General features: G+C 50.2%; 1 protein-coding gene across 3 annotated transcripts; it reads right to left on the bottom strand.

Moving 5' to 3' along the window:
- Positions 1–1,468: 1,468 nt before the first annotated feature.
- On the bottom strand, positions 1,469–15,571 carry POGK (pogo transposable element derived with KRAB domain). Of its 3 annotated transcripts, none has more exons than XM_020285438.2 (6): positions 15,431–15,571; positions 14,025–14,158; positions 8,297–8,423; positions 7,521–7,622; positions 4,717–6,202; positions 1,469–2,245 (listed from the first exon to the last, which is right to left on the bottom strand). In XM_020285438.2, exons 2-5 carry the CDS (start codon positions 14,154–14,156, stop codon positions 4,731–4,733), a joined length of 1,833 nt encoding a protein of 610 aa, XP_020141027.1. In that variant the 5' UTR covers positions 14,157–14,158; positions 15,431–15,571; the 3' UTR covers positions 1,469–2,245; positions 4,717–4,730. The 3 variants fall into 3 exon arrangements, with proteins under 3 accessions (XP_020141027.1, XP_012600756.2, XP_012600758.2); XM_012745302.3 differs by lacking the exon at positions 15,431–15,571 and adding an exon at positions 14,757–15,058; XM_012745304.3 differs by lacking the exons at positions 8,297–8,423; positions 15,431–15,571 and having other exon boundaries at positions 14,025–14,106.
- Positions 15,572–16,933: the final 1,362 nt, after the last annotated feature.

Here is a 16,933-nt window from a genome sequence, read left to right as displayed (position 1 = left end):
ACAAAAAGACACAAGTTCATCATGCTTTCATTTTAAAAGAAATTTATGAAAACAGGAGACTAAATTCTCTTTTCTATCCATTAACTTGTAAGCATGTTTTCCCCTCATTTTAAATTCATATCCCTTGATAGATTTCCTTCATGTCATTTTGGTAATGTACCATTCCTGAGAGCATCCAGAACATGACTGACTGAGGAAAAGAGCTGTTTATGCCAGACCTGCCTCACCTGTTAAAGCCTGTAAGACCACACACATTCTCTTCCCTTTGTCTTCAAAGACACCAACATTACTTATACTGCATCCCACAAACAATTATTTGATTCAAGGGTGTAAGATACTGATACCAAACTGGATGGAGAATAACGTGTAGATAATAGCTTGAAATGTTAACCTTTCACAATGCTAACAGCTAATTAAATAAAACCACCATGGCCTATTGTCTTTATTATCAAAGTTTATTGTTGGGGTCAGTTCCTATCTACTAGGGCGTACAACTATGTCTCAATATGTGCTATAGTAATAATTCTAGGGTAATAGCCATTCTGCAAAATAGTTGTACTGGGGCTCTGTTAGGTGTAGATCATAATTAAGTCAGTGAAAGAATGAGCCCAGAAAAACCCTGACAGTAGAGCCATTACTCTAGGAAAGTTCCAGTGCTATGCAACCTGTTGTAAGGCATCATCTCTCAGCTGTTGATGAGGCTCACGGAGGTGTTGGTGGAATGAAATAGGAGTTGAACCCATTTTCTACTCTTCTTGGCAGGACAACTATGGCTCCAAGGCAGGAACCAAAAATTAAGTCTTGTAAAATCTTTTAAGCTCCCAAAGCAAGTGAAATAAGACATGAAGAAAGGGCCAGTAACTAGGACAGTAAATGAAAAATTAGGTAGACTTGCAGGGAATGGAGACTTCTGGTATGGAGTAGCTGGGTTTAGATGACATTTGAAATGATCAGGAATACAGTATAGGTGGAAGCAACTGAGGAAACAAGTCAAATCCTGAAAGTTATTCAGAGACTAGAAATTAAGTGAAACTTTCCCCCCTTTGGGGGAAAAGTAGTTTAAAAAGATCAGAAAGATGAATTACTAACAAGAAAATGAGTACCTGAGTAGAAACTGATGTTTCAAGATGCCAAAAAGTTTATAACATACAGGTGAGCTGAGTATACAGGAAGGAAAAGTGGTTATGGCAGCTTGTTATCCAGATTTGACATTGGAAAGCCATTTCTAGCAATGGCTTTTTCTGTGAAGTTCTGGCATATTTTTTGTAGCACAGATAGCTTTCCAGGAATGTTTTTGTAATACTCAACTTATGTGGGAATGCAAATTACTATCATGTAAAAATTCGTCGACCTAGAAGGAGATTAGAAGTCTTAAAACAGCTGTGGTTAAAGGCCCAAGCCATCCCACTACCCCTGTGATAAAAAAATATTAAAGAAATTAACAAAACATGTATCAGATGAGTCAATGGGCCTTGTACCATGTAGACAGCAGATAATTTATAGTGACTTTTTCTGTAGGCAGCCTGAGAAACAGAAGACCTTGTGTACTAATTCCTGCCCTGTCATTAAATATAATAATGAAAAAAATAGGGCCATTAAATGAGACCCTGAAAAAGTCTAGCTGCCAACCAGACTGGGAAGATAAATAAAACAGCATATTTTATTTTAACCTATACCTTCCACGCTAACCTAGTTTGTCTATAGAAAAGCCATCTGCTGGCACCAGGCCAGTATGTCTGTCTTAACTTTGTTATCACTAGTATCTCATTTTTCCAAAAGAGGAAATGTGTGAGTAGCAGGTATACATAAGTGACACATTTCTACAAAGCCTTCTCTGTAGTCTTGACCTGTGTGGGTCTACTTTTGGAAGCATTTTCAAAGGCAGAATAAAACATTTACTCGAGGTTTTATCCATAGAAAGGACACCACTGGAGCTGTGCCCATATGTTGAGTCTCTTGTTGGTGTTGAACAAATGGTCTCTTCTCCAGGAAATACCTTTGTTCGTTTCATATTTACAGGTTTCTTTTGATGGACAGATAGAGTAATCTCCAAAACAAGACATGGAGCAGAAACAGTTTCTTTTCTAATTATGTCTCTGATGCAATTAAGGGTCCTAGACTTTTCTGACACCTTAGGGTGTGGTCAGGCCCCACGGCCTTTTCCTGCTGTTCACTGTGCATCCATACTTTCAGGAATAATCTTCTGAAGAATTCTCCCCAACTGTTTCAATCACAGTTCCATTTGCTGGAAAACAGAGAGAACCTAAGTGTGAATTAACCCTTGGAATTTTGGATATCTTTTTTAACTTTTCACAAACATAGTAATTCTGTTAGTCAGATTTCCTAATAGATGACAAGAGGCAGCTTCTTGCCCACACACCTCCTAAATCTCTTGGTTCACCACAAATCCCTGTCTACTTCATCACTTCCTCAGTCAGCATGTGCAGAGAACTGTAGCAGTCTAGAACAGCAAAAGCTCAAGACTCATAACAGAAGTAAATGCCACGATAGCTGCAGCTTAGCATAGCTTTTCCCTCTTTCCTCATCTGCCAGGTTTGAATCAAGTCCCTGAGGTAGTAAAATTAGAAAATAAAAAATGCACAAAAATACAACCTAACAGGGATGGAAAAGCAAAAGGTAAGTGAGGAAAGGATAAAAACCCACTGTAAGTCAAGCTTGGTAACCAATGGAGGCAGTATAAAGGTCAGCAGAAAAGGGAGCCTGAATTCATGGGGTTTTTCAATAAGTGGGGGACATAAGGGGAAAAAAGCAATTTTGGTGATATTGAATGTAATAATAAGAACTTCTCCTTGCTCTACTGTAATTCCAGATCTCAGAATTACATGGGGTTCAGTGATACAAGTACAAATTGATCTGGGGGCAAGGAAGGAGACATAAGCCACTCATTGAAACACAGATGTGCTGACACAGCATCAAGTGGGCTGAGAGATTTCCTTAGCATTTCATTTGGAGAGCAAGGAGGGTGGAAACACCCAATTATACTTTTTTTTTTTTTTTGAGACAGTCTCACTTTGTTGTCCAGGCTAGAGTGAGTGCTGTGGCGTCAGCCTAGCTCACAGCAACCTCAACTCCTGGGCTCAAGCAATCCTCCTGCCTCAGCCTCCCAAGTAGCTGGGACTACAGGCATGCGCCACCATGCCCGGCTAATTTTTTATATATATATCAGTTGGCCAATTAATTTCTTTCTATTTATAGTAGAGCCGGGGTCTCGCTCTTGCTCAGGCTGGTTTTGAACTCCTGACCTTGAGCAATCCGCCCGCCTCGGCCTCCCAAGAGCTAGGATTACAGGCGTGAGCCACCGCGCCCAGCCCCAATTATACTTTAAAAGAAAGAATGCGTTGAGATGGCTTCAGGTCCTTTGTAAAAGAGATAGCTTCTTCCTTCTACTTGGCAGGGGAATGAGAAGAAGGTAAATGAGCTGTTCCTTCTGTGTTTCCCATACTGCACATGGTCATTCCTCCTCTCAAGGAGTGGGGGGATGGGCGGGGGTCTTGGCTCATTTCACCAGTGTTGTCCCCGTTAGGCCCCTGTTCCTTATATCCTTTTAAAGCTGCTCCTCACCTGTACTCAACTCTTGAGATTTCCAAGCCTGTCATCCTCAGCCTTCAAACTTTCCTCACCAGAGTTCTAGATATGCAACCTGTTTTATTTTTATTTTTTTGGTACAAAATGATTCAATTAAAAAATATCTTCCTTCAGACATCTGCTGACTACAGGAAATTACTGTAATTGCACACTCCATGTGAAGGTCATTATGAGACTAAGATGATGTCTTAAAAACCCTTGAACTCCCCAGGGAAAAAGCAGGCAGAAGCTATTATTTTTATTTCCATGTGGGCATACTACAGACCACCCAAGGACTGTGACCTGAGGACACGGTATGGAGGCACAGTGCTCTCCCTAGGTCATGGTCCTGCAGGCCAGTGAGAGGAAGTACAACTGTTGCAAGTGTACCAGGCACACGCATTGTCCTACATGTTCAGCATGATTTATAAGGGAAAGAAAAAAGTTGGCTTCTCAGACAAAACTGTGTACAAACTGAGCAGTGTCAGATGATGCTCCTTCAGGCCCAAATCATTTCTTTCGACCTTACAGCTCTCAGATTAAATGTTCTAGAAGCTCACTCTTTGTTCATTTTATGTATTATACAAGTGCTTCTGGGTCTAGGCTACAGAGCAAAATACATACGAAGTGAGTTAAGCAATAAAAGTTTCATACAGAGGAGAAAATTCTGATGGCCTGTTATCTACACTACTGCTCTGTAGGCTCTAAAAGAACTTGAAAACAGGGCCGGGCATGGTGGCTCACGCCTGTAATCCAAGCAACTCTGAGAGGCTGAGGCGGGAGGATCGCTTGAGGTCAGGAGTTTGAGACCAGCCTGAGCAAGACCGAGACCCCGCCTCTACTAGAAATAGAAAAAATGAGCCAGGCATGGTGGCACATGCCTATAATCCCAGCTCCTCGGGAGGCTGAGGCAGCAGGATTACTTGAGCCCAGGAGTTTGAGGTTGCTGTGAGCTAGGCTGACGCCACGGCACTCACTCTAGCCTGGGTGACAGAGTGAGACTGTCTGAAAACAAAAACACCCCCCAAAACAAAAAAACTTGAAAACAGAAAAGTAACGGAAATAAGAATGCGTTTGTGGGACACAGACGTGTCAGCCGGCCAGGCGCCGAGCATCACTCCTGACCATTACCTGCCACTCTCCCTTCAGTTGCCCTCGGTCACGCTTTCACCGTCACATTCTTTCGGTGGCTCTCCTCCTCCCGGCAACTCGCTTTCGATTTCCCACAGGACGTCGTCCTCCTCCTCCAGGTTGCTGGAGATGTGGCACTTTTTGAACCCCTGGACGATGGATTCGCTTGGGATGTTGTTCCACGCGACCATGACCCACTCCAGAAAGAGGCCCAGGGGCGGCTTCTTGGCGTTCCCGGTCGGGCTCAGCGCCAGGTTCCCGGCCAGAAGCCAGTTGGAGTACTGAGCCCGCACGCTGTCATTCAGCGGCTTGTAGACCACCACGTCCAGCACCTGCAGCTGCGAGGTCAGGCCGCCCGGGATGATCACCATGTCGGTGTTCATGCTTTCCATGGAGTTCTTCACAGAGTCGGTGGCGTGGCCCCGGAAGCCGTTCAGGATGAGCATCCCTCGCTGCTTGGGCGCCGCTCCCGGCCTCCGCCTCCACACCACCTCCAGCCAGTCCTGCATCAGGTCCTCGGTCATCCACCCGTACCGGTGGCAACGGATCTCCATCCCGCTGGGGAACTTCCCAGGGGGGATGTACGTTCCCCTCAGAATAATGTACGGAGGCAGTTTCCTCCCGTCGGCCAAGACGCCAAGCATGGCCGTGATCTTCAGTTTTTCCCTGCCCGGCGTCTTGACCAAGACGGGCTTTTCGCCCTGGTTGTCGACAGTCACCCTCGACGGCACCTCCAGACAGATGGGCGTCTCGTCCGCGTTCCCCATCTGAGCCACCTCATAGTCATGCGCCCGGCGCAGAGCCAGCACGCTCCGCTGGTACGAGACGAGTTTCTCGGTCAGGTCCTCGGGCAGGTGCTGGGGCACGGGCACTTTGTGCCTCAGAGACAGGTCGTACCTTCTCATCATTCTTCGGCACCAGCCCAGGCTCGCCTTGAACCCTTTCTCTGGAATGTTCATCTCCTGGGCGATTTCAAGGGCTTTCAGCTGCATGGCCTCCCTGGTGATGGGGTCCCCTTTGGCCTGCATGTACCTGACATACTCGGCCACACGCTGGTCCACCAGGGCAAACCTCCCGTTCTTGGGGCCTCGGAATGCCCGCCGCATGGCGTGGGCGTTCTGGAGCTGCGGCTTCACTTTGCGCCAGTCTCGAACGTTTTTTTCCAACACCCCGAACTGCTTGGCAGCCTGGCAGTTGTTGGTGCTCTCGGCATATTCCACCACCATCAACTTGAAGCCCGCGTCGTAACTGCGGCGCATGCCCCGGCTGAACTGAAACTTCCCAGCTATGTCGTCGGCAGAGAGGTCATACCCCGGGAAGCCCATGGTCATGTAGAAAGGGTAGCCCTCACCCCACTCGGGCAGCTCCGTGATGTCCCGAGGCAGGCGGAGGCCAAAGCTGTCGAGGTGCTGAGGCTGAGGGAAGTGGGCGGCGGCGTTCACCGGGCTTGCCCAACCTGGGGGCTTTACGTCCGACTCTTCGTTTTCTGGGAGACAAGCAGGGAGGGGCAAAAATAATGGCAGTAAGTAAAATGGTTTATACCCTAGCTTTTTGGGTTGAAAAGCAAAGAATACCTTAATCTGAGTTTCACCAAAAGTAGTAACTTTAATAACAGGTAACCACTGCCCAAGTCCTTATCCATAGGCCAAATAACTGGATTACCCACATCTAATCCTCTCAATAGCCGTTATCACTGTTCCTTCTTTGCAGATGACGAAAGGGATGGTACAGAGGTTACACAGTGCATCAAGGTAGCCACACAGGAGGAGGCAGAGCTGGGAATTGAACACAGGCACTAAATAATTTAGGGGCCACGTTTAGGTCAAAATAATTTTTATGTGAATGAGAGGCCAAATGTAACCCATTCTGCCACCTAATATTACAGAGATCCGGGTGTCGTCACGGGCTGAATCACATCTCCTGAACCAAGAAAACATATAGGAAAAACCACACTCAGCAAAGTTAAGCTTATAAGGCAGAAGATTAGCTCTTGCACACCAAAGAACTGGGTTTCATTGTACATTGTATATGTATATTTAGAAGGTGGCCACAGAAGTTGGATATGATGAAATTTCACCAAAACCGAAATGCCATCAGCTGTAGAATGCGCCATTATGTGCCATTAAGGAAGGAAAAAAAAAATGCCACTAATGAAGCTATGACAAGCCACTGACTTTAAGAGGCATTCCAGTTTCAAAGATGGTGACGTAGTGGGGGAAAACATATCTTAGAGTCAGTGAAATATGGCATTTTAAACTCTTACCTCTAGAGAAAAGAAAAATAAAGCTATTCTGGCTGTCTGGAAGCTATGCTATATTTACTTGACTGCTACCTTGCTAACCATTTTTCTCGATGAAGGAGTAAGTGCTCCTTAGACATATTTGCTCCAATGTGTACTACCGCTGCTATTGATTTTTCCATCCAGTGTGAAATGGACAGAAAGCCAGCTACCTCAGGAGGCGTGCAGAGGCGTGTGCTGCGCTGAGATGGCCCAGTTCACCCAGGATGCGCGCTGGGCCAAATGCTGCGCAAGCCTCATTTCACTTCATCCACATGCGAGGTTGCACGTCAAGTCTCATTACCCAGAGCTGACAGAGGAGGAGACGGAAGCTCAGAGGTGAAAGAAGTTGTCTAAGGTCACACACTTAATGCTGGGAAGAGGGGGACTTTTCAACTCCAAAGCTCATCTTTCTACCTCACTCTTAAATACCCCACAGAATGTATTTACACATAGAAACTGAAAACCCAGCTTCATAATGCTCCCATTTGGACGGATGCTGAATTAATCGGTTTGTCCACAGTACCTGCAAAGGTTCCTCCTCCTTGAAGCTGCCACTCGTCAGAATTCTGAGACTCCTCCTCCCCTTCCAACCGAGTGATCATGTCTGGCTTAGGGAACGGGAATTCTGTTTGCAGGAAATAAAACAGGTAGCAGCTGTGCGTTACTGCCCTGGAGCACTACCAAGAGGAGTGCTGTACAGCACTTCAGAAACACCCTCCCTTCCCTTGTGAAAGACAAGGGGAAAAGGCTCAGGGATACTTAAAGGGATGGTACCAGCAACAACAAAATCAGAACTGCATTTAGCAGTGAAGTGGGTGGATGCAGCCACTAATCCAATGAACGTTTCGGTACCCGTATGAGGAAACTGGAAAAGCCCTCCAAATAGCCACATTCTGATAAGATGGATGGTACCAGTCCTGGGGAAATGGGGCAGCAAACACTCTTTGGGGGTATGTCCCCAAGCTTCCAAAGCTGACAGTAACTAATGAGGCCTGCCTTCCCTCCTAAGGAACACAGGCCCAGACCCAGGGTGACGTTTCTAAGGTTATGTTTTGTTTGTTTTAAATGCCAATGCTTAGGCTGAATGAGTGCATCTGAGAAGTGACAAGTTGCTGAGTCAAAGGACACATTATTTATATAGTGCCCAAATCAAAACCAGAAAATTGAACGGCTCAGACATTGAGGAGACAAGAGTCCAAGTTCAGGAGAAAGGGACACTGGATACACCAGAGAAGAGAGACATGGCAACAATTCTCTGGGCTCAGAACTTCCAGGAGACAAAAGAAAACAAAGCTTTACCCAGGGACAGGACAGTTTCATAATTCATCCTCATGACTTCCCGATAGAGGGCCTTTTGTTGCTCCGTCAAAACTTCCCACTCTTCATCAGAAAAATATATGGCCACCTCATCAAATAGGGCTGGTACCTGGAATAGTGAACAGGCCTTTCTCAATGACGAACAGGTGTGTGCAGACACAGGCTCTCAGCCCAGACAGCATCTTACGGGCAACCTGGGGCAGCCCTTCCTCTCACAGGTCAGGTAAGGGGCCCAGGGGACAGCCTGTGCACATTCACACGGCTGCTGGAGGCAAACAAGGGCAAGAACTTGGTCCTCCCGTGCCCTGCTGGGTTCTTCCCCAGCACCACGGCAGCTGCCACCCTCAGTTCAGAGATAAGGAGAGCAGCACTTCCAGAAGGAAACTCCCTACTGCCGGATCACCCGGTTGGGGGACGCTGGACACAGTCTCCTCGCTCACTGCAGTGACAGCTGCTCACAGCTCACCCCTGACCCCAGAAACAGAAGCCACCCACACGCAGAGAAAGTGTCCCCACCAACACCTCCATCCAACCCACACCCATACCTTCCAGTCAGACCCTCTGCCCAGGGTGGGGCGGGTTGGCTTGTAAATTCGAATAGGATTACTGCTCTCCATTTCCAAGGGCATTAACCCGAGTGACTTGGGATCCAAACCCACCCAGAGAGGAACCAGCCAGAGAAGGGGCCCTACTTGGCCTTTCCAATCCACAAGAGCGTGAAGAGGAGAGAAGGGCTAATTAGAGCGTAATTTATGTAATGAGATGCCAGAGCAAACTAGTTTGCTTTGATCTCAGACCAGGTAGGCAGAAAGCCCCCAGCGCGAAGACTCCACCCCCCACCCCTTCTTCCCAAGCAGGAGGCGGCTCCTCAGTAGCTAAAGGCAGCTAAGCCACCCACACTAGTCTCCCCTGCTTTTTAAATGACTTGGTTTTCTTTTTACTATGTTTTTTTCTTTCAGTCATTAAAAATCCTACTCCAAAGCTGACCATAGTTAGTGGCAAGAAATCTCTGGGCAGCTTCCTTCTGGATACATTGTATACTTGCCTTCAAAGCCATCCCCACAGCTGTATCTTGGGCCTGGGTGATAATGATATTGCTTTTCCTCAGCTTAGAAAATTGGTGTCTGCACAGCCTGAAGCCTGTCCAGGCGCCAGGCCATCGGTCACTGGGCTACACTGGCCGTTCCTCCCTCACCCACTTATTCCCTCCCACCCCCACAGCCCCTATGCGCACTTACTACCGTGTTTCCCCGAAAATAAGACAGGGTCTTATATTTATTTTTCCTCCAGAAGACACCCCAGGGTTTATTTTCAGGGGATGTGTTATTTTGTTTAAGTATGGTACAACAATCTACATTTATTCAAACATAGTTAAGTCATCTTCTTCTGGAACATCATCATAACTCTGCAAACCCGGAATTCCATCCTGAATTTCTTGCGACTCTATTTCCTTTAGAACCATTGGCCCCAATCTCTCATGTCCAGCAACAGAGCTCTCATGGGGCAGATGAGAAGGGCTGCTTTACCGGTCCGCCACGAAATGCATGGGTTGTGCAGATATGCTGCGTAGCCACGCCCATCACTAGGTCTTATTTTCAGGGGGGCAAGGGCTTACATTGTGCAAATGCTTAGAAATCCTGCTAGGGCTTATTTTACGGGTAGGAAAGGCCTTGTAACTGCTTCATTCATTTCCCCCAACAACCTGGTTGGGGAGCAGAGATGCCCCCATTTAATCAAGGAGGAAACGGGCTCAGAGAGGACTCGTTTCCATGCTAATGTCACACAGCAGCCAGAAAACGGCAGGGTTGCGATTTAGATCCAGCACTGTCTGACGCCAAGGCTCTGGCTACCCAGAGAACAGAGCTGCCTCCCTGACGACTAACCTCCAACTCTCCCGCACCTGCGTGCTCCACCTGTACTCAGCTGCTTGCAGTTCCTGAACAAAACATCGCCCAACACCTCTACCCTGGGCCCACATTCTCCCTGGGCCTCAGGGCCTGCGCGTTCCTGGCCTGGCTAACACCCACCCATCTTCCAAGACAGCCCAGACATCCTGCCCCCAGGGAGCCCACTCTGTCCCATGCGGTGAGCACACCCACATGTCCCCGTGAGGCCCTAGGCTCAACACTATGGTGGCAGTTGTCACACTGTGGGATGCTTTAGGCTTGTCTGCTCCCTGCACTGGAATATGAACTTGGTGAGGACAGAACCTGTGCTTATCCCTGTTTGTTTCCCTGAGCCTGGGAGACTTGCGGTGGCTAGCAAGCACTTAAAAATGTGTTTCTGAATAAACGGCCTAGGCAAATCATCTCTGGATTTCCCTTCTTTTGTTCCGCTTGGAACGGTTTCAAAGAACCATGAAATTTTAACTGTCATAAAGCTGAGCCTACCCTCTGGAGTAAGAATGGACGAAAATCGCTAAGTGTGAAATACTAGGAGGTAAAAACAGCTTGGTTTCCAGGCTTTCTGCAGACTTCCACAACCTGGAAAGCCAGTCAGCCCAGGAATTTCCCACCCCACTCCCTTCCCACTTCCCAGGTTTTTAAACAACTCTCCCTTTGGCCTTTTTTCTCCCTAGAAAGTTCCAGATCTAGGCCATACCTATTTATAGTCCCTTTCCCTTTGCTGATAAAACGGGACACAGGGCTGGCTGTGCGCGCCATTCCAGAGGGGCTACCAATACTCCTAGGGCTAACACATTCTAGGCCTGGTGAAAACCTTAGGTATGAGGAGCCTCGAAGTTGTGAGAAGGCCAGAGGCTGGTGCAGGACTCACCTCCTCCTATTCATGACGGAGCCACGGAGCATCTTCAAACAAGCTCACATTATGCTCCGCAGGCATGGTGCCGTGGCTTAGAAATTCTCCTCTCAGCAGCCCCCCGTGAGAACTGAGCAAGCCTTGGGCCAGGCCCCGCTGTGCGGGCCTCCCCGGGCTCCACAGAGGCCTTTTATCTGGCCGAACACAGCAGAAGGTAAACAGGGCCAGCCCTGAGCAAAACTGACAAGTCGGGCAGTCTGTGTACAACCTCCAGACACCCTTTCTTGGCCTTGCAGGTAGGGGCCCTCCTCCCTTCCCTCAGAAGATCAAGGGCTCGCTGGATAGGTGTTCCTCCTTTCGCTTGCATGCACTGCCTTGCTCCGCCTGCGCTTATCTGGAAGGGCAACTGCCGGGAAGCGCTTACACCTTGCACAGGCGCACTGAAGCCTCACAGCCACCCAGCACAGGTGGCAGGGACCGCAGGGGAATGAGTTTGTACGGATGCACGGATGGGGGGCCTGCTATGAGCCAGGCACTGTATGGGGTACTCCCTCTTACAGGAATATATTAGCTCACTGAATCCTTTAAATAAGCCAAGGACTACCCTACTTCTATGGGTAAGGAAACAGAGTGGTTAAGAGACCTGCCCAAGGTCACAGAGCTAGAAAGTCTGACTCCAAAGCCTGTGCTTTCTCAGCAGGCCACTTAACCTTAGCCTGGTGGCTTAGACAGCCTGAGGTGCCCCTTAGAAAGATGGGCTGAGGACTGACTCCTCACAGCTAAGGAGAGAGCTCACACTCCGTGGCCAAGCACAAGCACACCACTGCCCTCTTGGAGGGCCTGGCCTCCTTTTCCCCTTCCACTCCCTGCTGTGCACTTTAGGTTCCAGCTGCAGTTGCTGCTCCCCAGCCTCTGCTCGCTCCTGCTGTCCTCTGGCCTGGAGTGCACACCCCTCCCTCCCTCCCTCGGCTGCCTCCACTCATGACTAAGACTCAGTTCAAAGTACATTTTTTTTTCCTCTTTTCTACTTGAAATTGTATTTCTCCAATTCTACAGTATTTTATCCTAATATATAGCACAGTTCTTATGCTTGGAAAGCTTTTATTGATCACCCTAACGTAATTCTCTACAACCAAAACGCATATTTAAAAACAGACTCAATTCTTTTCTTTCCCTAATTTAATGCTCTAGAGCAGGGTTTCTCAACCTCAGCACAACTGACATTTTGGGCCAGATAATTCTTTGGGGGGAGGGGGTGTGGATCCTGGGCATTGTAAATGTTTAACAGCATCCTTGGCTTCTATCCACTAGATGCCAGTAGGATCTGCCACTCCCCAACCCCTACCAAAGTCATGAGTGTCTTTAGATATTGTCGAATGTCCAGGGGCGGGGGGAGGAGGGCAAAACTGCTCACTGCTCAAGACTAGGCCTTGCCCATGAAGCCCCTTGAGTCTTCCAGCCTGGATCAGGCCTCCCCACCTTGGCTGACCTCCACCACTGCCTCTGTACACTGTACTCACTGTTGTTTCCTTCTCTGTCTCGCTCACAAGACTAGGAACTCCACAAGGATAGGATCCTGTCTTTACAACTAGCACTGCGCTCTGTAACCTCGGAGATGGATGGCAGATGCCTGGAGGCCACAAAAGCCAAATCCCTAGCCCCAGGAAGCTGCCTGGCCCCTCTAGCTCCTCCAGTTACTTCCTTCTTGCCCAGCCCAAGGACGGTCTCCACCTTGCTCCTTTCTCCTTGTCCCAACGTATTCACTTTTACTGCATCCATTTTCCAAGGTTCTCCATCTACATGTTCTGGGTTGGCCAATTTAGCCTCAAAGCCCAGGGTTTCTACTGCCCTGAGGACTTGCTCCAGGCTAGGTGGTCCTGTCTCCTGCCCACATCAGAAGTGGGAAGGAGGATGAGATAGGCAAAGAACACCGATTACACCAATGCAGCATGGCCTCCACAGCTAGACTGGCAAACCCAGAGCCTGGGCTGCATTGCATTTTATTTTTTCTTAAATTGAGGTATAACATACATACAGCAAGCAAAAGGCATTACTTTTAAGGGTACAGCTCAGGGAACCTGTTCTTAAGAATAAATGTCAGTGCACATGTGTATCCTTGGGGTGAAGCAGATAAACTTTCTGCACCCCAGTTCCCTAATGTGGGAGGGGGTATGGACTGAACAATTTAGAAGCACCATGGTTCTACGGATAGGGTTCTCCCTGGATATTACGTATACTGATAATGTTTATACATAATTGAAAACTAGGCAGAGAAAACAATGCCAATTTGTTGCTTAAAATGTTTATTATTTACGCCTAATCACCGTGAAGTCCAGTAACTACTGTGAATGAGTATATATAACTATAAATATCTGTTGCATTTACATTTGTGTAAGTTTACCTCTATCCCACTATTCTGTCTGAATATGCTAAATCTCTGTATTCCCTGCTGCCTACCATTTCCTATCATTTCAATCCGGGTCCGGAGGACTTGCAGCCGGCCTGTGTGAACTACGATTAAGAGGTACTCGTGCAGAACCGACTGGCCTAACTCTGTTCATGTCAGCTCAGTGACCTGAGTCTTACCTAAAACGGTTCCCTTCAAGCAGCAGTAACTCAGCAAGCATTTATTTGGTGCCTACAATGTACCTGGCATCAAGCTGGGCGTAGGGGAAATGTGGGGAGGAGAGAGACAAGGTCCTGGCTTCTAGAACTTCCAAACTAATGGTGACAACAAGCAAGGCGGCTGAAGGGACTGTTCCCATAACCACCTCCTCCATTCTTTGCACTGGCCTTTAAAAGCCACAGGGCTGTTTTCTCAGGAATGCAAACACACCGTGGCTGGGCTGGGCTATTTTTACTTCCCACGTCTGCCTGAGGAGGAGACTTAAAGCAAGGCGAGCTCCCAGGCCCGCTTCTCAGGGATCCGCCAGCCCCGCGCCTTCTTACTTACCCATCCGCCCTCTGAGCAGATTCGTACTTTCTGCATATCTGCGGGGCCATCCTCCAGTTCCCGGCTCTGAATCTCCTCTTCCTCTTCCTCTTCTTTCAGGGTCAAATTGAGAGGGTAGGCTGTGGACGCCATCTCTGTAAGCAAGATTCGGTTCAGAAAAAACAGGTGTCAGTATGACCTCTCCAAAGCCCACGAGGTGGGGAGGCCCAGACACACACGAACCTCTTTTGCCCCAAGCTTTGTTCTGGCTGGAAAGAAGGGAATAGAAGGTGACATATTTAATTATGATAAGAGGGGCTGTGGGTGGGTAGGTGATGTACCTGGCTGCCTTCAAATATTTAAAAGCCATCTACAGGAGAGAGACCAGACTGGCCTGTGGAGGCTGAAGAACTGAGGCCAGTGGGTAAACATTCCCAGAAGCGGTTTCAAGCAGGCACTGAAAGGCAGTACTTTCTCACAGCCAGTACCGCCCAACAGGCATCAGAGGGAGGGAGGAGTGCAGACTTCCTACTCCACTGGGTCGGTACTGGAAGGCACTTAAGCATCAGGAGTGGCTGGCCCAGAAGGCTCAGCATCTGGATTGTCCAAATTCAAAGGTTCTGTCCAACAGCTGGTTCAGAAAACAGTCGTTCTACCTTAAGGGACTTTCCTAACCCGGGAGTCGGTGACACACAGCGAGGGGTATGCCTGGATACCCCAAAAGGTGCAGAAATCTGCTAGGGCCCGCCCGACCTGGAAGTGACTCGTGGCTTCTGGGCCGCGATTTCTCTATCCGCCGGCTCCCAGGCCAGTACAAAGGGCCACGCTCCTGCCTCCTAGGGGCGTGGGCAACTCCCAGGTGTGGAGTGGGGGCGCTTCTCGAGGGCCCCATCTTCCGGGGCTTCAAAGGAAAGATGCCTCCGGAGTTCAAAGTCAGCTTCTTCGGTATTTCCAAGGATGACGGGCGAACACGGCAGGGACGGGGCCGGGGCGGGCAGGGCAGGCTTCAGGCCCCCGCAGCGGGGGCGCGAACTTGGCCGCGGCCTCCGCGCCCGCCCGCCGCGGGGCAGGAGGCGGGAGGGGCGGCGCGCGAAGGTGCCCGCAGCCAGGCCGCCGCCGGCCCACCCGCCGCCCCGCCCGCCGCCGCCGCGCCCCCGGGCGCGCTCGGGTTTCTCCAGCCATCTTGTCCCATTTCCCGTTCTCCGCGGCCCCGCGCCGGGAGCGCTCCCGCCGCCCCGCCGCCCGCCAGGCGCCCCCGGCCCCGGCGCACCTGCCGGGCGGCGAGAGCCGGCGCCGCCTGCCTGCCCCGGCGGGCCCGCAACAAAGGCGGCGGCGGCAGCGGAGCAGCCTCGGCGTCCCCGTCCCCGCCGCCCGGGGCCCGGGGGAGGGGCCGCGCCGCCCCCGCCCCGCCGCCCGCGCGCACTCACCGCCGGGCCGAGCGGCCGGGGCGCGGGCTGGGCACGCGAGGGCTCCGGCCGGCGGTCACGGCGCCATCCTCTCCGCCGCTCCGGCTTCCAGCGCGCGCGGCCCCTCGGGAGGGAGCGGGGAGGACACGTGGTGGGAGGAGGAGGGTCCGGCCGGGAGCTGAGGGTGTTGGGAGGCGAGGGGAGGAGCGCGGCTGATGTCAGCAGGCCTCGGCGGCGCCGGGGGACGGCGCCCGGGCGAGCTCCGGACCCTCCTCCCGGCGCGGCTTCCGGCCGGCCCGCGCGCCCGGGGCGCCCCTCGCCGGCGCGGCCGAGCGCTCCGCCGGGCGCCCGCTGCCGCCAGCGCCGCGTGCGACCTCCGCGGGCCTGAGGCAGGGAGGGCCCGGATTCGGTTCCCAGCCGGGTGTGGCGTGGGCGCGCGCATCCGTGCGCTGGCTTGCGTTCGCCGGTGGGTTGCGCTTGCTTGGATGGGCACTCGGGGCTTGCCCGCCGTCGCTTCGTGGAGGAGCCTGAGGACGAGACGGGCAAGGGAGTGTAGGGGGATGAGGAGGAGTCTTTGGGGAAGAGTGTTCTATTCTGGCAGGGTTATGTCCAGAACTTGCCAGTGTACACGGAGAAGGAGCTTCCTGATTTTCGTGGTGGTTGCCTGCTAAATCCCAAGCATATAAGGTGTATGGAAGGATCTTTCATCTGCAGATCGTTGCAAGGAGTTGTTTACCTGCATCTCTGTGGACAATACAACGAAAGTGGCCTGAGAAACACCGAAGCGCTCTCTTCTCATTCCAGAAAAAGATTTTGGATTTGGATTATTTTGTTGTTGTTGTTGTTGGGAACTTGTTAAAGAAAAAATTACTCCGATACTGGTTGAAACAGTAAGGAAGACTTTATTCAGGGTTATTGAGATAGGTGTCAAGAGCATCACAATAGGGGAGAGAGATGGCATCCAACACAGAACACAGGAAAGACAGCTGGGAATTTATAGCCAAGGGGCAGAATGAAGAGGGTCGGTGGATGGAAAATTGCTGAGAAGAAGAGTAGAGGGATTCTGGCTAAACTGACTTAACAGGATTCTTGCTGAAGGCCTGCCTGTGTGATCAGATATCAAGGGCAGGGGATTAGGAATTTGATCAGATATGAATGATGATCAGATATCAAGGGTGGAGTATTCTCTCGAAACTGATTTAGAAGGATTCTTGCTAAAACTGGGTTGGGCATGCAAAAGGTTGTGGTGGTGATGGTGGTGGGCTGTTGGGCAGGGCGCCAGGGACGAGGCTGGTCAAGGAGAGAGTCTTTGTCAGACTTTTTTTTTTTTTTTTTTTTTTGAGACAGAGTCTTGCTTTCTTGCCTAGGCTAGAGTGAGTGCCGTGGCGTCAGCCTAGCTCACAGCAACCTCAATCTCCTGGGCTCAAGCAATCCTTCTGCCTCAGCCTCCCGTGTTGCTGGGACTACAGGCATGCGCCACCATGCCCGGCTAATTTCATATATATATATATTAGTTGGCCAATT

Source organism: Microcebus murinus, chromosome 2 (genome assembly GCF_040939455.1).
Source record: "Microcebus murinus isolate Inina chromosome 2, M.murinus_Inina_mat1.0, whole genome shotgun sequence".
NCBI classification, from domain to species: domain Eukaryota; kingdom Metazoa; phylum Chordata; class Mammalia; order Primates; family Cheirogaleidae; genus Microcebus; species Microcebus murinus.
This window is presented reverse-complemented; position numbering and strand designations above follow the sequence as displayed.

Coding starts and splice junctions, on each gene's coding strand:
- POGK (XM_012745302.3), bottom strand. CDS start 14,895: ATGGGGCCCTCGAGAAGCGCCCCCACTCCACACCTGGGAGTTGCCCAC. Junction 8,424..14,024: donor TCTGCTCAGAGGGCGGATGG/GTAAGTAAGAAG, acceptor TCACTATTCCAG/GTACCAGCCCTATTTGATGA. Junction 6,203..7,520: donor AGGAGGAGGAACCTTTGCAG/GTACTGTGGACA, acceptor CTTGTCTCCCAG/AAAACGAAGAGTCGGACGTA.